The sequence below is a fragment of the Sphaeramia orbicularis genome, chromosome 15 (genome assembly GCF_902148855.1).
Source record: "Sphaeramia orbicularis chromosome 15, fSphaOr1.1, whole genome shotgun sequence".
NCBI classification, from domain to species: Eukaryota; Metazoa; Chordata; class Actinopteri; order Kurtiformes; family Apogonidae; genus Sphaeramia; species Sphaeramia orbicularis.
The window spans coordinates 8,304,638-8,330,183 of NC_043971.1; the positions used below are offsets into that span (position 1 = coordinate 8,304,638).

Here is a 25,546-nt window from a genome sequence, read left to right on the forward strand (position 1 = left end):
CGGGACAATGGCTAAATTGGTAATGCTGAGAATCTCATCTGTGCCCTATGTTTTCTCCTTTAGTTGGATCTCCTGAGTTGTCCTCTGTTTCCTCTGAGCAATAAGCCCTGCCACGTGTTGTTAGAAATGTGGGTTTACTCCAAATCACATCTGCTGTCCAGCCTCGTCCAGCAGCCTTTTTCTTCCAATCCACTTCCTTGACTCCTCTTTTTTTTCTATTTTTTTTTTTTATCACCTCTCTTTAATACATGCTTGCCACTGTGTGAGGTGCAGCTTTTCGTGTCTGCATTTCATGTGTTTTTTGACGGGTCGGCAAATAAATGGGTTCAGGGTTATGAACACGCTCAGAATTACAGGCAGAGGTGGACCAGGTAATAGACCTCTGGGTAGCCTCGCTCAAACACTGTTTCACTGATGCTATTCTTTATAAAACAGCAATAATATTTCTCTGGACAGTACTGATTAAGTAGTTTTGTGTGGAGAAGGAAATGAGAGCCACAGCTTTGGTCTGTTTTAATAGCTACCATCACTCATATGTGTAATAATAACATTGTGTGTGATGTTTTCCAAGATGTACAAACATAACATCAAGTGTTTTTACAGGAGCAGCCAGGTGAGCAGTTAGCTTCTAAAAAACCCCCCATATGTACTCTGATTAACCCTTTCATGCATAGTTTAACCCTGTAAAGCCTGAACCATTAAATCATCGACAGAAAATTTCAGTTCTTTGAAACTGGGGCCTTTATTGGTCCTTCTGAACAACCAATTTTTTTTTTTTTTTTTCCAAATATCAATTTCCATTTATGAGTTTCAATTTTGTATCATATTTGATACGTCAAATATTATTATTTTTTGATGTCATTATTTATAGGTTGTTATTATGCTATTTTTTTCCCTCCTCCCAATCTCTTGGCAATAAAGTAATCTATTTCAATCTGTCAGTGAGAAGAAGAGGGCTGAAATTAAAAAAAAAAAAAGAGGAGATTGAGATTACATTATGTCTGTAAATAATGACAACTTCAATTTTTTGTCTTTATTTTAGTGCATAGGTGTCAAACATGCGGCCTGGGAGCCAAAACCAGCCTGCAAAATGAATTTACAAAGTGCAAAATGCAAAAATTACCCTGAAGATATTAACAGTCAAGGGCATCAAACACAAAAATAATATCATAATAACCTAGAAATAATGAGTCCAAATTTTCTTCTTGGTTTAATGTGAGTTTAATTTCAGTTTTTTTAGGTTATTCACATCGTTTTTGTTTGGATAGTTTATAAAAGTATTTTCATAATTTAATGTTGGTTTTTTTTGCACTAAAACCAAAACAAAAATTTGGAGATGTCATTATTTATAGGTTGTTATTATGCTATTTTTTTCCCTCCTCCCAATCTCTTGGCAATAAAGTAATCTATTTCAATCTGTCAGTGAGAAGAAGAGGGCTGAAATTTAAAAAAAAAAAGAGGAGATTGAGATTACATTATGTCTGTAAATAATGACAACTTCAATTTTTTGTCTTTATTTTAGTGCATAGGTGTCAAACATGCGGCCCTGGGGCCAAAACCGGCCCGCAAAATGAATTTACAAAGTGCAAAATGCAAAAATTACCCGAAGATATTAACAGTCAAGGGCATTAAACTCAAAAATAATAGCATAATAACCTAGAAATAACCATTTTTTTCTCTTTGATTTATTGCAAAGAACATTAAATTCTGATATTCTTTAACAATAAAATGTCAATAACCTGAACAAATATGAACAACCTGAAATATCTAAAGAAAAATAAGTGTAATTTTAACTTTATTCTGCCTGTTTTGTGCCTTGGTAGATCGGATCCGTAATGCACATGTATATATCATAAGTTGAGGCATAATATTGATAAAATTGTTTTTATTTTTCTTCAGAAATTTCATTTTTTTCCCAGTTATTCACATCTTTTTTGTTTTGGATAGGGTAGTTTCATCATTTAATGTTATTTTTTGCCCTGAAAAATTTGGAGTTGTCATTATTTATAGGCTATTATGCTATTATTTTACTGGTTCCGGCCCCCTGGAGATCAAATTGGGCTGAATGTGGCCCCTGAAAGAAAATGAGTTTGGCATCCCTGATCTAATGGATTGATCTGAACTATTTGCTAAGTTTGGTGCAGGTTTGTCCATTTTTTTGAACCAGGCAACATGGTTTACAGAGAGTAAATGGATAGTGATAAATATGCCACAAACACACAGCAGAAAAACAGTATAATACAAGTCATTGTTAAAGGTTTTCTGTGTGTAATGAGTGTTTATTTTGTCCTCTCTGGGCTTTTTAGCTCAGGGCATATTAACTCAAAGAACATAGGTGACACTAATGCACCTTAAAGCAGGATGCCACATGGTGTAAAAAGGAAAAAGGAGGAGAGGAAGCGATGATAGAAACACCAGGCTGCAGCATGTTCCTCTGTAAACATAAGCAGCTCATTCTAAGATAGTGAAAATATGTCTTTTTTTGCATGATTATCCACCAGGGAAAACATAATTATGAATATTATATTCCATTCCTGCCATTAAATCCTACACATTCTACTAAAGCTCCCACGCTAGACCTGTAAGGAAGAACCCAGTGGTTTCCAACATTGTCTTAAAAAAGCAGAAACACATTTCAGATGCCTCAGAGTTTGTAAATGGCTCCAGCAAATACTGTTTTTCCATCGAAACTTCTAACATGATTGCACTTAAATAAATGGGACGGGGGGGCGTTATAGTGCTCTGTATGTAACGCCCCCCTTACCTCATCATGAACCACCTTGTTGCATCCATCCCCCCTCTGAAACAAGTTGTCTTGTGTGAGAGTTGGGGGGATCTGATGGAGCTTATATACGTAGCATAGGTAGTGCCCCCCTTGCGAACGGGGGGGGATGCGACAGATATTACCACTGAAGACCGGGGGGGGGGGCACGGAAATTCGCCACTAACATAACATACTGCTTGATATTGATACTTATACACACGGTGCGATTTGTTTGGGGGGGGGGGGGGGCGTTATAGTGCTCTGTAGGTAACGCCCCCCTTACCTCATCATTATCCTCCTTGTTGCATTGCATCTGTCCACCCTCCGAAACAAGTTGTCAAGTGTGAGGGGGGCGGGTCTGATGGGGCTTATATACATACCATAGGTAACGCCCCTCATGACTGGGGGGGGGGGGGGGGGGGACGGACGCGATAGACGTTACCACTGAAGACCGGGGGGGGGCACGGAAATTCGCCACTGACATAACAATACTGCTTGATATTGATACTTATACACCGGGCGTGATTTGTTGGGGGTGGAGGGCGTTATAGTGCTCTGTAGGTAACACCCCTCTTACTCATCATTATCCACCTTGTTGTATCCATCCCCCCTCCAAAACAAGTTGTCGAGTGGGGGGGGGTCTGATGGAGCTTATATGCGTAGCATAGGTAGTGCCCTCCTTTCGAACGGGGGGGGGGGGGGGGGGGGGACGCGACAGATATTACCACTGAAGACCAGGGGGGGCACAGAAATTCGCCACTGACATAACATACTGCTTGATATTGATACTTATACACAGGGTGTGATTTGTTGGGGGGGGGGCTTATAGTGCTCTGTAGGTAACGCCCCCTCCTTACCTCATCACTATCATCCTCGTTGCATCCATCCCCCCTTCAAAACAAGTTATCGAGTGTGTGGGATGGGGGGGTCTGACGGAGCTTATATACGTAGCATAGGTGGTGCACCCTTTATGACGGGGGGGGGGGGGGATGCGACAGATGTTACCACTGAAGACCAGGGGGGACGTGGAAATTCACCACTGACATAACATACTGCTTGATATTGATACTTATACACAGGATGTGATTTATTGGGAGGGGGGGGCTTATAGTGCTCTGTAGGTAACGCCCCCCCCCTTACCTCATCATTATCCTCGTTGTTGCATCCATCCACCCTCTGAAACAAGTTGTCGAGTGGGGGGTGGGGTCTAATGGAGTTTATTCATGTGGCATAGGCAGCGCCCCTCACAACTGGGGGGGGTGGGAATGTGACAGACATTACCACTGAAGACCGGGGGGGGGGGCACAGAACTTCACCACTGACATAACATACTGCTTGATATTGATACTTATACACAGGGTGTGATTTGTTGGGGGGGGTTATAGTGCTCTGTAGGTAGCGCCCCCCCTTACCTCATCATTATCCTCGTCGTTGCATCCATCCACCCTCCGAAACAAGTTGTCAAGTAGGGAGCAGGGTGGGGGGGTCTGATAGAGCTTATATACGTAGCATAGGCAGCGCCTTTCACAACCGGGGGGGTGGGAACACGACAGACATTACCACTGAAGACTGGGGGGGGGGGCATTGAAATTCGCCACTGAGATAACATACTGCTTGATATTGATACTTCTCCATTGGGTGGGATTTGTTGGGGGGGGGATCACCCCCCCCCCTCTGGTTTTTACATCCCGATTTCTGCTGAATGAATTTCATCATTGGGGGAGGGGGGGGGGGGGACCAATGGAAATTACAGGCAAGTTGTGACAATTTTCTTCCACCTATATCCTACATTACTGGCACTAACGTTCACCTGAACTGAACTGTCGGCAGTCTCAGAATTCGCAACTGTCCCCATGCACTGGGGCGCCGTAAAGGGGGGGGTTAATGTGACAAATTCATGGGGCCCAGCATTTGTGGGGGGGCCCATAGAGCAGTGGAGGGGGTCCAGTGGATACAGGTTAGAAGTTGTGAAAATTTCATGTAAGATCCACTGAATAATAGAAGAATAGAACCACAGAGTTGGACGTTGAAAGTATGTAAAGTTTCACTTTCGTTTCACGCCAGCGTTAGTTACGTTAGTTATGGACCACACCCCCATGTATAGAACTGCCCCCCCCCCCCCCCCCCCCAAAAAAAAAAAACACAAAAAAGACAAACAAAAAAAACAAAAAAAACCATCCCTCCCTCTGTTTTTTTTTTGTTGTTTTTTTTTAACAAATCACACCCTGCCTATACAGACTAACACCCCCCATTTCAGTCTCAGCAACCCCCCCTCTCAGCGTTCTCGATCCAAATGCCCCCCATAGCTGCAAAACACTGTGATAGACAGATAGACATTGTGTTGCAGCAGCAGCATGACAAACAGTAAAAAAAGAATGCAAGACAAATTATACAAGAGCAAACACATTATACATGATACATTTGAATAAAAAAAGAACTGTAGAAAACAGTTTGGTGCAAAAACAAACCATAATGTGCCAAATATAATGTACTTTTTCAGTAAGATGGAGGTAGATACGTACGGTGCATAGTGGAAATATGTTTCTGACCAGGTTTATAACAGTCTGACAGTCAGAGGGTCCAAACCTATTTAACACTTTTACTTCTGTATTTTTTTTCTGCTAATACTTTCATTTACTTAAGCAGGATTTTTCATGCATAACTTTTACTTTTTGTCGAGAATTGTGACATTAAATTGGATGCCGTTCCGAAGAGGTACAACTTGTACTTTTGTTGAGTTGAATTTTAGAACCAAAAACACCTTAATTGGTACTTTTACTTAAGCGCGGGTCCAAAAGAAGTCTCCCACCGCTGTTCAAAACAACACCAGCCAAACAACACCTCACACAGGCCTGACCTTTGCACTGCACAGTCTAGTCGTATATACTTTCTCCTTGAACATTCACCCAAATTAGACTAGAGTGCCTGCGATGCTTTTAAAGAGGAGGTTATTTATTATATTGTCAGAGTTTCATGCAGCGTGCACCCAAACCTCTCCTGCACATGGCTAACCTGTCATTTGCATTATAAATAACAAGCCAGTATGGTGGGAGACGTGCCTTGTGGTGTTTTTGCTTTTCCTCGCCGCCTGCTAGTTGCTCTCAGTTATCTCTGCCTTGGGCTGGCAGCGGTTTTCCAATGCGCTCTTGGTTTTTCTGCCATCTCTTCGCAGCACGTCAGGTCCAGTTTAGCACTTGAAGGCAGGATGTGTCAGAATCACAGCTCCCTCTCTCTCCAGGCTGTCTCGCTCCCAAGGTGAGTCAGGCTTCGTCACCACTCCTATAGAGACACAACCCATCACATGGCGTTGGGAGATGGCCAGCAGTTAATAGGCCTGTCGTGATTTGTCAGGGAAAATACTCATCTGCCGAGGAGCGCAATCACTTAGAGCAAGGTTACAGTGTTTATGGGATGGAGAGGAAAGGAGGTGGACGGTCAGATGTGCACAATCAAGACGGGTTTGAACATCAGCGTAAACTATAGGCAGGGAGGGAATGTAATCAAGTACTTTTATGCCACGTTTCCATTATGTGGAACCAGCTTGACTTGGCATTCCTGGGTACCGTTTCCATTACAAGATACTACCGACTTTACAGTACCGGGACGTCATAGCGATGCGGCACGTTATTTTCATGTCGTCTGCTCAGAGAGTTGCTGAAAACTCGCTCGTTGCGTGTTGTCGTCTGAATTTTTACATCGGCCACCAAAGACTGAATCTCCTGGACCGACCATGGTGTAGTTTTGGGCTGTTATCATGTGGATTAATGTACCGCTATATTTACTGTCCACTTCTGCGTCTGTTTTTTGTAAAACAGCGGGTCACAGAGAAAACTGTCTGACCAATCAGTGGTCTGCAGTGTTTACACGTCACGTTTTAGTATCTGGTCCCCAGTCCTGGAACCTCGGCGGAGGTGAGACCAAAAAAGTAGTACCGGGTACCAGATTCCAGGTCCTTTCTCATAATGGAAACGCAAAAAGGCCGAGCTGAGTCGAGTTGAGTCAGATGTGCACAATCAAGACCGGTTTGAACATCAGCGTAAACTATAGGCAGGGAGGGAATGTAATCAAGTACTTTTATGCCGCATTTCCATTACGTGGAACCAGCTCGACTCGGCATTCCTGGGTTCCGTTTCCATTACAAGATACTACTGACTTTACAGTACCGGGACGTCATAGTGATGCGGCGTGTAATTTCCATGTCATCTGCTCAGAGAGTTGCTGAAAACTCGCTTGTTGCGTGTTGTCTTGTCTGAATTTTTACATCAGCCACCAAAGACTGAATCTCCTGGACCGACCATGGTGTAGTTTTGGGCTGTTATCATGTGGATTAATGTACCGCTATATTTACTGTCCACTTCCGCATCTGTTTTTTGTAAAACAGCGGGTCACAGAGAAAACTGTCTGACCAATCAGTGGTCTGCAGTGTTTACACGTCATGTTTTAGTATCTGGTCCCCAGTCCTAGAACCTCGGCGGAGGTGAGACCAAAAAAGTAGTACCGGGTACCAGATTCCAGGTCCTTTCTCATAATGGAAACGCAAAAAGGCCGAGCTGAGTCGAGTCGAGTCGAGCCGATACCACGCAGTGGAGGCAGGGCATTACTTGACTACTCTACTTGTAACTGGCGCCTCATAGGAAGAAGGTCCTGGGTTCGATTCCGACAACAGGGACCTTTCTGTGTGGAGTTTGCATGTTCTCCACTGTGTTTGCGTGGGTTCTTTCTGGGTACTTCCTCCCACCATCCAAAGACATGCACTGATAGGTTAGCCCAGTGTTTTTCAACCTTGGGGTCAGGATCCCACGTGGAGTCGCCTGAAACTTTTAGTAATTGATTAAAAAAAAACAAAAACTTACTAGTAAAAAAAAATATGTGATGAGTTGAGAGAGACAATCCCAATACATAAAAGACATGACAAACTGAAGCTGAAACTGAAGCACTGTGGTTCTGTTTATCTGTCAAATGTTCATTGTGGTCAGTTTCAGATGCTGCAGCTCTTTCAAAATTCATAGTTTGAGTTCTTGTTTGTTCAATATTAATTGTCAGCCTTGTAAATCCAAGCTGGACTGACTGGACATATCCTGACCAAGGAAAATCAAATTCTCACTTTGTGCAGTAATCTACACCTGGATTTACTGCCTCTGTCCATAATAATATACATCATATAGACTAAATGTGGTCTAAAATTAACATTTATTTGCAACATAGTATAGCAAACTATTACATGATCAAAAGCAAATGAAGTTTAGCAAAAAAAAAAAGTGTCTGTTTTGAATGTCTGGGGTCACCAGAAATTTGTGATGTTAAAATGGGGTCACGAGGCAAAAAAGGTCGGGAACCACTGCATTAACCCTTTACTAAGGCGCCGCTACCAACTGTGGACCCCATGGAAGGCAAACATTGTGGGCCCTTCACAAAACATCTGTAAATTTGTCGTTGGATTGGGGGGCGGGTATGAATGTATTGCAACAACTGGTGGTATACAAGTGCGTTTCATAAATGACATGACAACCACAACGCGCATGAAAATGAAAGTAAAACTTAACTTTGAACATCCGACTCCCGGATTCTATGCCTGTCTTTTACTGCGGAGCTTACACAAAATTTTCACAACTTCTAACCTATATCTGCTGGGCCCCACGAATTTGTCATGTCTACCCCCCCTTTGCGGCACCCCAGACCCTTTACAGTTCACTCATAGAAATACTCTGAAATTCAACATTTCAACCTTAATGTGTTATTGGAGGAGATGACAAGACTTTATAACTTTTGTGCAATTTTTTTATTGTTATGTAGAAAATCAAGGTCAATGAAGTCACCATATTTGGTTCCTTACATGTAAGTGGATACATATGTAAAAAAAAAAAAAAAAAATACAAGAAGTGTTTGCTTCTGGAGGATTCTGTTGGGTTTCTGTAAATTGGCTTGAGAGTCTGGTTTGGACCAGCTCGATATGTAAAGTGTCATGAGCTAACTTTTGTTATGATTTGGTGCTATATAAGTAAAATTTGATTGATTGATTGATTGATTGATTGGTTGATTGATATAAGGTGAAAGGAACATGTATTTTTCAAATTAGGTCATTACTTAAATACACTTAAGAAGACAAATATAAATTTACTTTAATTTATCTTTAAAGATGTGCAGTTCAAACCCCACCTTCGCCCATAAGTAGCTGGGATAGGCTCCGCCCCCACAACCCTGTCAAAGATAAAGTAGCTCAGAAGACTGAAGACTGACTGTACTTACTGTGTTTGTATTTCATGCTCTTGATTGACAGCTTTAGTTACTGTTTGGATTACAAACTCTTCCAGTTTTGACTAAGTGTCTCCAAATGTTAGATATTTGTGATAAACTCATTGTAAACTGTCCCATTATGGAGGAGTTGGACATTGTCCTCAATCTTCAGCAAAGTAAACTCATTAAAAATCCTTTTGCATCCATTGGAAAATGCATTGGCAGAAAGCTGAAAACAGGTCTGTTATTCTTAGTTTACAAAAAGTTCTTGTTTTAGAGAGAAATGGTTCTCACAGAACAGCAACACTGTAAATCAGGGGTCTCAAACATGCGGCCCAGGGGCCAAATGCAGCCCGCCAAAGGTTCCAATCTGGCCCATGGGATGAATTTGCAAAGTGCAAAAATTCCACAGGTTGATTTTAGTTCAGGTTCCACATACAGACCAATATGATCTCAAGTAAAATATCCTAAAAAAAAAAAAAAAAGACTCCATATTTTCTTCTGGGTTTGATGTGAAAAAAAATATTACATTATGTCTATAAATAATGACAACTTCTAATTTTTATCTTTGTTTTAGTACAAAAAATAACATTAAATTATGAAAATATTTACATTTACAAACTACCCTGTAACAACAAAATATGAATAATCTGAAATGTCTTAAAATTAAGTACAAATTTTACAATTTTCTGCCTGTTACGAAGTGTTTAGTGTCTTTGTAGATCTGATCCATAATGCACATGTAAAAATGACAAGTTGAGGCATAATATTTTGAATATTGCTCTTATTGTTCTTAAGAAATTTCAGTTTTTTCAGGTTATTCATATCTTATTTGTTTGGATAGTATATAAAAGTAAGTATTTTCATCATTTAATTGGATTTTTTTTGCACTAAAACAAAGACGAAAATTCGGAGTTGTCATTATTTATAGGTTATTATGTTATTATTTTACTGGTCCGGCCCACTTGAGATCAAAACGGGCCAAATGTGGCCCCTGAAAGAAAATGAGTTTGAGACCCCTGCTGTAAATACTATATCTGATGATCTTATAGAATATGAGTCATTGCTGTTAATTAATCATCCAGAAGACAGCAGAAGTCCCGCCCCTTTCTAGTTGTGCCCAATAACACCTCATTTTAAGAAAAGATCCAAAATAAGTTTTTTTTAAATTCCATTTGGATTATACCATGATCGACATATATGATGTTTGTCATTGTCATGGATAATTTTTCAAAGGTTTAACTTTATTATCCTAGTAGGTAAACTCTAGTATACACAGCACCTACAGCCACCATTAGCACTTAGCTCAATATGAACAGTGAGCTGCCATTGAAGGCCCCCAGGGACCAACTCCAGATCTTCACCAGTATCTTGGTCAAGGGCACTAACAGGAGAATTAACCTCATATTCCTGTTTTTTGGGGAAACCAGAGGATGCAGAGGAAACTTGTAAGAGGGAGGACAGGCAAAGTCAACACAAAGGTTAAAGTGCTCACCGCTATGGCACCAACAGGAAGTCACTGAGCTCAATAAGAAATAGTCACATTGCTATCTATCTATCTATCTATCTATCTATCTATCTATCTATCTATCTATCTATCTATCTATCTATCTATCTATCTATCTATCTATCTATCTATCTATCTATCTATCTATCTATCTATCTATCTATCTATCTATTTCTTTGCTCTCAGTATGACAGTGGTTCCCAACCTTTTTTGGCTCATGACCCCATTTTAACATCACAAATTTATGGCGACCCAAAACATTCAAAACAGATGCATTTTTTTTTTGCTAAAATTTATTTGTCTTTGATCATATAATAGTTTGCTATACTGTGTTGTACACAAATGTTAGATGACATTTAGTCTATATAATGTATATTATTATGGACGGAGGCAGTAAATCCAGGTGTAGATTACTGCACAAAGTGAGAATTTTATTTTCCTTGGTCAGGATATGTGCAGTCAGTCCAGCTTGGATTTACAAGGCTGACAATTAATACTGAACAACCAAGAACTCAAACTATGAATTATGAAAGAGCTGCAGCATCTGAAACTGACCACAATGAACATTTGACAGATAAACAGAACCACAGTGCTGCAGTTTCAGACTCAGTTTGTCATGTCTTTTATGTACTGGGATTGTCTCGCTCAACTCACCATATATTTTTTTCTTAGGATTTCATTTTTTTTTTTTTTTTTTTTTATCAATCACTAGAAATTTCAGGCGACCCCATTTAAATTCCAGGCAACCCCACATGGGGTCTCAACCCCAAGGTTGAAAAACACTGATTTATTACCTCCGCCAAGGAGGTTATGTTTTTGCCAGGGTTTGTTTGTTTGTTTGTCTGTCTGTTTGTTTGTCTGTCCGTTGGTGTACAACATAACTCAAAAAGTTATGGACAGATTTTGATGAAATTTTCAGGGTTTGTTGGAAATGGGATAAGGAAGAAATGATTAAATTTTGGTGGTGATCGGGGGTGGGGGGGCCCACGGGGGGGGCGCAGACCAGAAAATTTCATCCAAATCTGTCCATAATTTTTTGAGTTATGTTGCACACTAACGGACAGACAAACAGACAGACAGACAGACAAACCCTGGGAAAAACATAAGCTTCTTGGCGTGGGGGGGCCCACGGGGGGGGGGGGCCACTGATCAGCCTTGGAGGAGGTCTGTGCTCTCCGAGTGCTTCTAGTTATTTTGTGACTTCTAATTTTTTAATTTTATGTTCTTATCCTGGTTTTTATCCCAGAGACTGTTTTTACCTTCTTGAGGTCTTTTATTGTGTTTTATTGCATCTTGTTTTTCTTTATTTGGTCTTATTTATTTTATCCATTTATTTTTTCATGCTGTTATACTGATGAATGGCGGAACACTTAGTACTTTTTGTCTCGACGCCCGATCAAGTACCTGCCTAACAGGTTCAGTGTGTGTTTTGTGGTAATGCCAAATGTAATTCACTCTGTCTGTGAAACAAATCTACCCACGGGTATAAATAAAGTAACTTTGAACCTTGAAGAAAGTCACAGTTTATTGTTAAACTGCAATGAAAATGTGTAAATAGAAAAGCTGTAGAAGTCACTCAAAAATATACTTGCAGCTTCAGCATGACCAGACTTGTGATTTTCACCTGTTCTTTACTTTGTCTCCTCCCTCTTGAAGAATGAGGTGTAATGGATATTTTGGTGTTTGGTGACATAATATGTGAGATTAGAGAGGCATTCACTGAACGGTTTGATGTAAAACGAGATGTTACTCTTTTCAACAAACTGTGACTGTATTGACTTGTAAAATTACAGCTTAACCCTTTCATACATAGTGGTCACTCCAGTGGACAGCATTTCTCCAGCTGTTCTCTTGTATATTCATTGGTTTTGTTGTTTTAGTTCCATATCAGCCGACAGTGGACGCTTATGTATCATCCCATCCACTACAATTCAGACCATTACTGTAACTTTGCTGTTCTTGATAAACCTGATCTGCAGTAACATGTTTTAGTGTAAATCAGTTGCTAATTGTTATGAGAATGTAATTAACAGTTTTCTGAAACAAGAAGTTTTTTTTTTTTTGCATATTCTCCTGAGACCCAGCAATGCATTGTGTCCTCTATAGGGGACGAAAGTTTGACAGTTTAACTAAAATGCTGTCCATTGCAAAGGACATTCCATTAAAAAATCAATCAATAAATAAAAATTATTTTGAAAATATATCTGAAAAAACTGTTGCATTATGCAGTTTCCAATCAAGACAATTTTTTAGTGTAAAAAAGCTAAAATTGTCTTTTTCCCGGGTCTTACAGGATATTATCTCCATGAAATGAGTAGTAACTAGTATTTGAGTAGGATAAAATATGAGAAAACATCAGATTAGCGGCATTAATTTTTTTTTTTTTTTTTCATAGTTTTCACACAGTTTATCACTTTCTGATGATGAGTTTTAAATATATGTTTCTTTGCTTCAAAGATTAAACGCATGGTGTCCAGTTGAGTGGACATTTGTGTAACTCCACGAAAAAAAGGTTCAGAAAAAAAAAAAAAATTCAATTGCATTGTTTTTTTAATGCCTAAAGAGGAATAAAAACACTCAAGAAAAAAATATTGAGTAAGGTTCTCATAATTCATGCATGAAAGGGTTAAATTGACATTATGTGTGAATGATGGCACACTTCAAATCGGCTCATATAGTTACTTGTCTCTCACTATTGACTGCCTGTGTATATTTTTTCTGAAGTTAGATCCCACAGGTCACAGTAGAATGGTCCAAACTTCAATCTTAAACATCTACAACAGTAAAATGCTGCATACACATTAATATAACTATGCTAAAACATCCCATAGAGCAGGGGTGTTAAATATACGGCAGGATGAATCTGCGAAAGGCAAAAATTACACTGAAGACAAAATTACACTGAAGTATTTTAGTTCCAAACTCCAGCTTCTGAAATTTATTTATTTATTTTTTCTTTAAACTTGTGTTGTCCAGCATCATAACAGCAGAATGGTAGTCCGGCTGCCTTTTTGCACTGAACAAATCGAGGCTCCCCTTGATATTTTACTGTCTTTGAGTAAACGAAATGACGAAAACTAGAATTGAAAAAACATTTTTGTTAACTGAAATAAATAAAAACTATAATTAAAACAAAAAACAAGAACTAACTGAAACTGTATTTGTATTGTGTGCTTACAAAACTAACTAAAATGGATAAAAAGTATGGATAAAAATCCCTTCGTTTTTGTCTTTGTCGATGTCGGATTGATATGAGATTGATTTATTTCACATGAGCAATTTTAGCTGATGGTACTTCACGGTCCGTCACCTCTCATCACTTGTGGTTTCCAGTCATCTTCTGGTCCCCACTCTACCTGGAAACATGCAGAGTCCTGTGTGGGATTTATGTGAATATGACGGAGAAGAAGAGAAAAGATATGAAAAAAAAACTAAAATTAATAACAAAACTAAACTAAAACTAAGCATTTAGAAAAAAAAAAATTGAAACTAATAAAAACTAGCAAACCTGCTCTAAAAACAAATTAAAACAAACTGAATTAGAGAAAAAAAAGTCAAAACTAAATAAAACTAAACTATAATGAAGAATCCAAAACTATTAGAACCTTGCATCAAACACCATGTGCTGAGGCTTAGGCTTAGGGCTAGGGTTAGGGTTAGGGCTAGGCCTAGGGTTAGAGTTAGGGTTAGGGCTAAGGTTAGGGTTAGAGTTAGGGCTAAGGTTAGGGTTAGAGTTAGGGTTAGGGCTAAGGCTAGGGTTAGAGTTAGGGTTAGGGCTAAGGCAAGGGCTAGGGCTAAGGCTAGGGCTAAGGCTAGGGTTAGGGCTAGGGCTAAGATTAGGGTTAGGGCTAGCGTTAGGACTAAGGCTAGGATTAGAGTTAGGGCTAAGACGAGGGTTAGGGCTAAGGCTACGGTTAAGGTTAGGGCTAAGGCTAGGGTTAGGGCTAAGGCTAGGGTAGGGCTAGGGTTAGGGGTTACGGTTATGTGAATCAGACATCTTGGTGTAAATCGACATGCAATCAAATGCCGTTGAATAACACGTGAAAGGTCAAAAATGCGTACGTATAGCACGCCAAATGCCATAAGAACTGGCGTGACCTACAACGCGATTTCACGAGATCAGTCTCCCGTTTGTGTTGCTTTAGTAAAGTTTTGCTTGCAGAACTTTTTCCTTGTTATCGACTGCGTTCTTGCTTTGACACCAACAGTAAAGGGTCTGAATACTTCTGTCACCAAAACCGCGCAAACAGAAGTAAGTTCATATACACCACGCACTGAGGACAGGAGCCCTGGAGAACTTGTGCGAGTGCACGACAAGAACATTTTTAGCTTTAAGTTGATCATCATCATCATCTGTGGATCTGCACTGGTGTGACTCTGACAAGTTTCTGCACATTCTGCTCAAGCCGCTGACTTTTTGTTTGTTTGTCCTCTCTCTAGAAAGAGTTCCTGGCAGCTGTGACCGAAAAGGACATCTTTGCCCATCTGGGTCTGGAGTACATCGAGCCTTGGCAGAGAAATGCGTAGGCCTACACTCCTCCCAGGCTGGATGATACCCTATGCATACATCAGTGTTTATCCCATCTGCTTTCCTCTCTTCATTTCTCCTGTGATTCACTTTCTGACAGCTTTTGATTTCCATACACTTTTGTGCTGTTATTGTTTTTGCGGCGTGGATTACATGCTGGCGTATGATTCATAATTCTGTTTATTGACTATTGTCTGTTAGCAAGTAAACACTCTCCTTTACTATTCACGGCCGACTTGTCTGTAAGTGTGGTAATTATATACAGGACACAAAGGCGAATCAGTCTGAGCGAAAGGCCTGGGGTGCCTAGTGAGGTACAGAAACGAGGGAGTGGGGAGTGGGGAGAGGGGTGACCACAGAGAGGAGAAGGGGAAAGACAGGAAACGCTGAGGAAAAAACGAAAAGGAAGGGGAGCTTTGTCGAGCAAAATGTTGTAATCACCCTCCTCCTGGCAGGAAAGTGCTCGGCGTGAAGCTGAGCCAGGTCTCCGGAGACTGGAGAGGCGGGTAATGAGCTTCAGATAGAGGAGCATTCTGCATCGCCATTTAGCCTCCATTTAAACCTACGTCCACTGGAGATCATTTAGCTGGCATTCCACTATCCAAAGACCCATAGTCTCCGCTTTGTTCCACAATGAATCCCCTTTCCCCAGATGCTCGGCTGAAATTAGAGGCAATCAGCTGCACCGGGAAATCATGAAGAATTCAGTCGGAAGGTAAATGAGTCCACTAACCACATGAATAGATCTTGTTATTCAAAGCAGATATGGCTCCTGTGTGCACCGCTGAGACTTCCATTATCTTATTGGTTTGACTTGAGCTTATGTTTTATGTATGACGCTTGTTTATCAGAATTTATGTCCTTATTTTACAAATGGACCACAGATCTGTAGGACAATGATTCGCTAATGAAAAGGGCTCGCGTCAATTTCGGTAAGTCGTTCGTCGTAGTTTCTCAGGTGATGGTATGACCTACTCCGCTGTCCACATCCTAACCCACTTTCCCAACAACTGGAACCCATTCAGAACTTTATTTAACCCTTTCATGCACAGTGGTCATTCCAGTGGACGGTTCTTCTGCAGCTGTTTTCTTGTATATTCATGGAATTTTTTCTTTTAGTTTCATATCAGCCGACACAGTGGACGCTAATACATCATCACAAACACTGCAACTGATAACATTACTGTAACTTTGCTGTTCTAACATGAGTATAAATCCATTGCTTGTTATTGTTACTAGACTGTAATTAACCCTTTCATGCATACTGGTCAGTACAGTGGACAGCTATTCTACAGCTTTTCTCATCTATATTCATGGATTTTGTTGTTCTTTTCATTGTTTTTTTTTGTTTTTTTTCCACATATCTTTTTTAAAGTTTTAAGACACTATATATCTTTTCTGACATGAATTGGTAACATTATGTAGATCTCTCCTGAGCATGAACCCCCAGAATCACAAGCCCTCCCCATAGTTTTGAACAATTTATCAATAAATTCATGTTTCTGTGGGTTAAAAATTAAATGTGTGGTGTCCAGCTGAGTGGACATTTTTGCAACTTCATGAAAAATAGGTTCACAAGAATTATTATTTTTTTATTATTATTATTTTTTAAAATTATTATTATTTTATTTTTTCTTTGAATTCATTTTTCAGAAGAAAATTTTCAATCGCATTGTTTTTTTCATACCTAAAGAAGAATAAAAACACTCAGAAAAAAATTTTGATTAAGGTTCTCATAATTCGTGCATGAAAGGGTTAAAATTATTATTTTTTTTGTCCATATTATTTCCATGAAGTGATTAACAGCTAGTATTAGAGTATGTTAAAACATTAGAAAACACCAGATTAGCAGCATTAAAATGTTTTTATTTCATAATTTTCACACTTTATCAGTAAATACATGTTTCTTTGCTTCAAAAATTAAATGCATGGTGTCCAGCTTAGGGGACATTTTTTCAACTAGATGACAAATAGCTTCATAAAATTTTTTTCAATTGGATTGTTTTTTTTTAATGCCTAAAGAGGAACAAAAACCTCTTGATTAAGGTTCTCATAATTCATGCATGAAAGGGTTAAAACAAACATAGCCAAAAACCGCATTTATCATCAGAACAGAACGCACACATTTTTCTTAAGAAATTTCAGTTTTTTCCGGTTATTCACATCTTTTTTGTTTGGATTGTTTATAAAAGTAAGTATTTTCATAATTTAATGGGGGTTTTTTTCACTAAAACAAAGACAAAAATTTGAAGTTGTCATTACACTGGGTTACAAAAAAATGTTTTTTGCAAGTTGTCTAGGTTTTTTCAACTGAATTAGGACCATTTTGCACCGCTAAATCCAAAAATGACATCTGTTTTTCTCAATCAGGTCAGGTTTTTTTGCTAATTTGATTTTGAAAAATTTGATCTTCTCACAAAATTGATGACATTTTTGTGACTTTATCACTTGATTTTTTTATATAGTTCTCACCCAAAATAGGTTTTAAGAGAAAAAAAAAATCATTTGATCACTTGATTCAAGTCACAAGTTTCATAAAGTGTGCTTACCAATCTTATTTTGGTATAAAACTTGGTGACCAAGATAAAGTTTGGGCGCCACACATGGTATGCAAGTCATGCATCAAATTTTTCAAAATCAAATTAGCAAAAAAAACCTGACCTGATTGAAAAAAACAGATGTCATTTTTGGATTTAGTGGTGCAAAATGGTCCTAATTCAGTTGAAAAAACCTAGACAACTTGCAAAAAACATTTTTTTGTAACCCAGTGTAATTTATGCCCATATTTTCCAAATGGAAGACGGACGTGTACGACAATGATTCACTAATGAAAGGGGCTTGCATTAATTTCGGTAAGTCGCTCGTTGTAGTTCCTCCGTTGATGGCATGACCTACCCCGCTGTCCACATCCCAACCCACTTTCCCATGTTGCTCAGCCCTGGTGTATCCCATGGTGCCTCAACAAGACCGCAGACAGATGAGGGTAAGGCATTCTAGTGAATCACCCTATTTAAAGATCTTTAAGTAGAACAGTCCAGCATTTTGAGGACTCGACCTGGGCCTCCCCCTCCTCGCCTTCCCCACTTCCCCTTCCCTCTCTCTCCCTCCTGGTGTCTCTCTCTCTCTCTTCCTTACCCTCCCGCTGTGTTGCTTTCTGCTTCCCTGACACAAAACAAACTTTAAAGGTTCTGAGCTGCAGCGTTATCCAGATGGAGCGAGCTCCAGTCCTCCAGTCTCCTGGGTTACATAATGTTTTCACTTTTAAAACGGGGATGAAATCCTCTCTCTCTCTCTCTCTCTCAAAAAAAAAAAAAAAAAAAAAATAGGAGATCTCTCCGGAGTCATAAAAAAGTCAAGCTGACCTCAAAAAATTTACATTTGTCCTGCTCTCGTTTTCCTTTTTGTTAATTGTAAAGCGAGAATGGGATCTTCACATAAAATATTCACCAGTGGAAAGGGATTAAAAAGACTGTAACACTTCATTTAAAAATCCACACATTGTTGTTTTGGTCTTAAAGAGGCTTAAACTGTTTGTAAAGCTGACAAGCAAAGAATTAAGTGAACTGTTTGCTCCCTGTGGTGCAATAACTTTGTGTGGTATCAGATCATTTTAAATAAGACTGTCTTGGTGCTTGGTTTCCCTATCTGGCCCTATCTGGCCCTCAATAAGACTGATTATACTGGAGTGCCGAGTACTTAACCTCAGCGACCTTAGGTAATTACTAATTGTAATACAAGGACTGAATTTGGAAAGCATATTAATGTGTTTTTTTTTTTTTTGTTTTTTTTTTTTCAGTCTAATCACAGATTTAATTGCCTTCCTTTGTTATTCTTTCATTATGATATGTTTTTAACCCAACTTACAAGGGAGTGCTCCCCAGTTATCAGACGCTGCAGTACTTGTTGTTCTTCTTACACAGATAAAATGTTTCCGGATAAAATGACTCCACAAATTCTATTAAGTCATTACTGTCCAAATTTCAATCCCACCCGAGAAATTGTTTTCGCTGCGATCCCATTCCAAAAACCTCAGATCTCGCTCATTTGTTTATTCATCATTTTTAACCAATCACATGAGCTATTTTCCATGCAAATCAACGCCTTTGGCTTCTCACAGGCAACCCAAACACTCCCTTTTTTTTTTGCATCCCTGATGTCTGAGGTCTGACTGCGCTGACAGATGTGTGAATATATGAAAAATTGCTCCCCGGAATTTGCATAAAAGTGCTTGATTTGCTGACAAAAAAATGTATTTTGCCATCCAATCAGTTTTCATTTTTACCTATGCAATCATTTCCAATCCCCCCGGTTTTCTCTCTCAGTCACATTCTAGCGGCCGAAGCCTTCAATCATCTCCCATCTGACACCCATTCTTTTAACCCAGCCGGATCCATCATGGCGCAGAAGCTTTATATTGACACGTCGATGGTTTACGGCGGCTAGGTCTCACTCAACGCCGCCGCCTCACTCTTGACCTTTTAACAAGCATGTGTGTTTTGATCCATTGCAACGTGAGACCATTTGGCGGCTCTGTCAATTTGTCACGGCGGCCTATTATGAGGTTGATTGAGAGAGCTGATGATACAAGGACAGTTTGCATTGATGGGGAGTGCTCAAAGATTAATGGGCGGCTCTTTGACGAGGACACAAGTGCTCGGGGGAACATGTATCAGCCGTAAAGCCTCCCAGGAGACATTCTGAAGATAGAATGAAGTGTCAGTTGTCCTCCCAAAGTTGTGTAACAAAAGGTCATTTTCAGCCGTTAATGAGCAAGACCGAGTGAGTGAGTAATGTGAATAATTGTGTGGGCATTTTAGTCAGAGGTGAGAGTGCACGCAAGCATCTGTGAATAAGACACACAACAGATGATTTTTATCCAAAACCATTAATGCAGCGAAGAATATCACAGTTTTCCGTCACAGTTTTGCGCCGACTGGGTATCTATCCTTTCATGTCACACATCAAGCCACCGAAAATGAGAGGCCCAAAATAGGTTGGGACAAAAAACACTGATAATGTCTGCGCTGAGCTCCTTGAGCAAACTTTCTCTCGTATTGTATCAGAAGACAGTGATTTATTGGCTGTGCTGTAGGGGCTTGAATGCATTTGTTGGGACCAGTCAAAGCCAATGGGGGAAGGTGACAGAATAAGGACACTGTGTATCCTTGCCTCTCAAGGCCTGTCACAACGTCAACTCAGCCAGAGAGAAGTGAAAGCGATGCGTGGCTGTGGCGAGACTCTGGAACAAAAGAACAGAGTGAGGAGAAAACACTCAGCTGGTTTGGATTGAACAGGAATACAGACAGAATGTCAAAGTTCTCATGCAACTTCATTACAGAAGTTCGTTTATTGTCTTGTTTACAGTGTGGGGAGTAAGGTGTTACAAAAGTAATGCATTACAGTAATGGATTGCTTTTTGCTGTGACGCAGTAGTGTTAGGCTTTACTAATCAGTTTTCAGTAATATTTTACTTTGTACATGTTCAATAGCGCTTAGGTTACACCTATAATTTAATTGCTCAAAAAAAAAAAAACAGCAAGACTGCGAGACCCTAACTCTTTATAGTTCACTCACAGAAATACTCTGAATTTCAAAATTTCAGCTTTAGTACATAGTGTATTTAAACATAATATTGTTAAAATTGCACTTATTTTCTCAAGAAATTACATTTTTTTCAGGTTATTCACATCTTTTTACCTCTGCCAAGGAGGTTATGTTTTTGCCGGCCTTGGTTTGTCTGTCTGTCTGTGTGCAAGAGAACTCAAAAAGTTATGGACGGATTTGGATTAAAATTTCAGGAAATGTTGATACTGGCACAAGGAACAAATGATTAAATTTTGGTGGTGATCGGGGGGGGGGTAGATCTGTCTTTGCGGAGGTCTGTGCTCTCTGAGTGCTTTTCTTGTTTTTGTTTGGATAGTTTGTAAATGCAAATATTTCCACAGTTCATTGTTATTTTTTCCATTCAACACAGAGAAAATTTTGGAGCTTTGAAGTTCATTTATTGCCTTGTTTACCGTGTTGGGAGTAACATGTTTACAAAAGTAATGCATTACAGTAACTGATTACTTTTTGCTGTAACGCAGTAGTGTTAGGCTTTACTAATACTCGGTACATGTTCAGTACTGCTTACATTACAACATGCTTTTCACCCATAATTTAATGGCTCAAATGAAAAAAAACAAAATGGCAAGACTGTGAGACCTTATTTTTTTATTTTATTTAACCTTTATTTAACCAGGAAATGTCCCATTGAGATTAAGAACCTCTTTTACTAGGGTGTCCTGGCCAAGATAGGCAGCAGCAACGCAACACATAGTTACAAGAATACATACAACATACACACACACTCGACAAAAACAGATGATAAAAATTGCATGTACAGGCAGATTAAGAAAAACAAGTGCAAGATATGGAATTGGCCTCAAGAACTCTCAATTTGGACTTAAAAGTGCTCAAAGAAATCCATTCAGTTAGTTTCCAGTCTTTCTGTAACTGATTCCATACATGAGGTGCAGAACAACTAAAAGCCTTTTGACCCATTTCTGTACGGACAAATGGAACAGACAGCAGAATGCATTCATTTGTTCGAAGAGAATAATTTTCAGAATTTCTCTTGTCAATTAAGGAACAGATGTAGCCAGGCAAGAGGCCAAGTATGGCCTTGTATATAAACAAGTACCAGTGGTTGGTCCTTCTGGTGGTCAGAGCAGGCCATCCTACCCGCGAATACAGCTCACAGTGGTGAGTCGATGCTTTACAGTTGGTGATAAACCTCAAGGAAGCATGGTAGACACTGTCAACCTTCTGTAGGAACTGAGCAGAAGCATTCATGTATAAAACATCTCCATAGTCCAATACTGATAAAAAAGTCGCAGCAACAAGACGCTTACTTAGCAAGACCTTAAAGGTGCTGCATAGACTTTCTGCATGTATATAATTATACTGTATGTGTGTGTGTTCACACACACACACACACACACATATATATATATATATATATATATATATATATATATATATATATATATATGTATATATGCGCCTGATCGTAGTCCACAATTTAAAATTAGATTATCAGCACCAAAAAAGGTTATTTCCAAATGCTGTTTCCGGCTTCCCTGGTTGGGTCAGACAGGACCGGACTGATTTATGGCAGACTTATGTCTCTATGACAACACCAGTTGAGTTTAGCAGTGAGAAGTAAGCTGAATTAGTGAATGAGTACTTGTTGTCTCGTTTCAAATGTTGCTTTGCACCCTGCAAATTGCTGTCTTGAAAAAAAAAAAATGCAGTGTCATTCATTAGCTTCAAAACAAATGCATGCCTTGACCAGAGTTATGCTTTTACAACAGTAGTTGCTAGTGCTCATGGGAAGTGGAGTCTTTGTCCTTTAAAAACACCACCAATTCCAGCCAAAGGTGTTGCTGCAGTCCACTTCAAACAGATACTCCTCACAGGATCTTTAACCTCCTCAGACCCAGCTATGGGTTTTCTGTCTGCGTTTGTGGACAAGAGTTTCACAACTTTATACAAAAAAAAAAAAAAAAAAAAGAAAGAAAAGAATCCTATCCACCACAAAGGACATTCCATAAAATTTTAAAAACTGCATCTGAAAAAACTGTTGCATCATGATGTTTCCAATATAGGTACTTATTGAATAAAAAACAAAAAAACCTTGTACTTTGCTGATATTTCCTGGGTTTTAGGAAGTTAAAAATCTTTAACAGTCTGTAATGGATTACATTTTGGAAGTAACTTGCACAACTCTGCTTATTTAGCGCCTTTGGGAGCTGAGTAATTCCACCTACCATAGGAGAATGTACAGGCATGTGTTGGATAAATAGCAAATCAAAAGAGATTAAACTGGGGTTTAATTTTAACTCAGTACCTGCAAAATGTGAACCTTTTTAATTAGCTTGGAATAAAGTGAAATTGAAGAAGTATGCGATCATTAAAAACTGGATCTTTGGGATAATTGTCTCCCAAAGACAAACTCCCATCGGTGTCACAGTGACTTTCAGACTAATTCGCGCTGCCAACTTCTGAATGATTTGCACAACCTGCCTGAACACAGGGGAACGGTGCGCTCACACAACAAACTTTAATTTGAGGTGACCCGCTCCTATCATGATAAATGACCTGCATCCTTGATTTCCGGGAGGGCGGACAGTTTGGAAACGCCCCTGTCCTCCTCCACAGGTGGCAGAGGAAGAGCTAGGGGGAGGATGAGGAGGATGACGAGCCATCTGCTGCAGCGTGTCACCAAGCTCCACCCCAGCCCCACGCTTCCTTTTTAGTCACAAACATGCAGTGGTACACACTCTGATCTGTTTGTCTTTGTACGCTGTAGAACATGTTCTGTCCACTCAGAAGTTACATTTACAGAGATTCAGCCAACACAGGTTTGTGAGGAATCATCTGAAAAATCAGTGAATAAAGCTACAGTGGTGGCAAAAAATATTAGAACATTTGGTATATTTAAGAGGTTTCATCTGTTTTTTTTGTTTTGTTTTGTTTTTATTTAATTGGCCATTAAAATACCCATAAAACCAATGAAATACCTACAAAGTCATTTTTACATTCGATAAACCATAGAAAAGAACCCTTATGAGGACATTTAGGTAATTTAAAAAAAAAAAAAAAAAAAACAAGCTAGGTCTATTTCACTGTTTACATGACCATAAAAATCCAAAAAATGCAGGTTAATCAGATAATTTTAGACAGGCTTCACCATGATGTTTCCTTTTCTTTTACATTTAGTATTTTTTAGTGTCTTACTCTAAGACACAGGTGTCAAACATGCGGTCCAGGGGCCAAATCCGGCCCACCAAAGGGTCCGATCTAGGCTGTGGAATGAAATTGTGAAATCCAAAAATTACACTGAAGATATTAACAATCAATGGTGTCAAAATCATTTTAATTCAGGTTCCACATACAGTCCAGTTAGATTTCAACTGAGTCAGACCAGTAAAATATTATCATAATGACCTGTAAATAATGACGACCCCAAATTCTGTCTTTGTTTTTTTGGTGTAAAAAAAGTAAAATTACATGAAAGTGTTTACATTACCAAACTATACTTGTACAAAAAACGTGAATAACCTGAACAAATATGAACAAATGGAAATGTCTTAAGAAAAGTAGATGCAATTTTACCAATATTCTGCCTGTTAATAAATGTTTTGCGCGATTGTCATGCACATGTATAAATGATAAACTGATAAACTGATAAACTGAGGCAGAATATTATGTTAAAATTGCACTTGTTTTTCTTAAGACAATTCAAGTTGTTCATGTTATTCAGATTTTTAAGGAAACTTTGTCGATGTAAACCTGATCATAATAGAATTTGACTTTTTTCACTGTTATTATTTTACTGGTCCGGCCCATTTCAGATGAAATTGGGCTGAATGTGGACCCTGATCTGCCTTGGCGGAGGTCTGCGCTCTACGAGTGCTTTTTTAGTCTGCTTGTTTGTTTGTCTGTTAGGAAGATAACTCAAAAAGTTATGGACGGATTGGGAAGAAATTTTCAGGAAATGTTGATACTGGCACAAGGAAGAAATGATTAAATTTTGGTGGTGATGGAGGGTGGGGGGGCAGATCTGTCTTGGCGGAGGTCTGCGCTCTCCGAGTGCTTTTCTTGTTTTTGTTTGGATAGTTTGTAAATGCAAATATTTCCACACTTCATTGTTATTTTTTCCATTGAACACAGAGAAAATTTTGGAGCTTCGAAGTTGATTTATTGCCTTGTTTACAGTTTTGGGAGTAACGTGTTTACAAAAGTAATGCATTACAGTAACTTACTACTTTTTGCTGTAACGCAGTAGTGTTAGGCTTTACTAACTAACTCAAAAAGTTATGGATGGATTTGGATGAAATTTTCAGGAAATGTTAATACTGGCACAAGGAACAAATGATTACATTTTGGTGGTGATTGGCGGGGGGGCTCATCTGCCTTAGCCTTAGCGCTCTTCGAGTGCTTTTCTAGTTTTACCTATTTATTTTTCCTTGCTTCGTGTACAGTTTCTTTTATTATTACCTATGCCAAGGAACGGTGGGGGTTATGTTTTCATCAGGGTTTGTCTGTCTGTCTGTGTCTGTTTGTTTGTTTGTCTGTTAGCAAGATAACTCAAAAAGTTATGGACAGATTGGGAAGAAATTTTCAGGAAATGTTGATACTGGCACAAGGAATAAATTATTATACTCAGTGCCAATGAAAACGCAACACTTGAATGTGTTTTATTGTTCCTGAACTGCATCAATATGTTTAAGTTTCACCTGTATAAGATAATCCCAGACAATTTCTTAACAACCTGAGACGGGTTGAGCTATTGTCACGCTTGAATGAACTTGTCTGCATTCATAAGACTTGTTTTTCTCATTTCTCAGCAATGAACTGCTCAACTTAAGGAATTGTGGTCAGTTAAGGAGTGCTCATGTTCTGTATATAAAGACAAGCTGAAAAGCACCAAAATCATTTGCAATAACTCAGCGATGCCCAGACTGAC

General features: G+C 39.1%; 1 protein-coding gene across 1 annotated transcript in view; it reads left to right on the forward strand.

Annotated features, from left to right (window-relative positions):
- Nucleotides 1–15,188, forward strand: part of dntt (deoxynucleotidyltransferase, terminal) — a 359,425-nt gene extending 344,237 nt beyond the window's left edge. The window contains 1 exon segment of the mRNA XM_030156713.1: nucleotides 14,946–15,188. Within this exon segment, the coding sequence (XP_030012573.1) occupies nucleotides 14,946–15,032 (87 nt within the window). The 3' untranslated portion in view covers nucleotides 15,033–15,188.
- The last annotated feature ends 10,358 nt before the right edge of the window (nucleotides 15,189–25,546 follow it).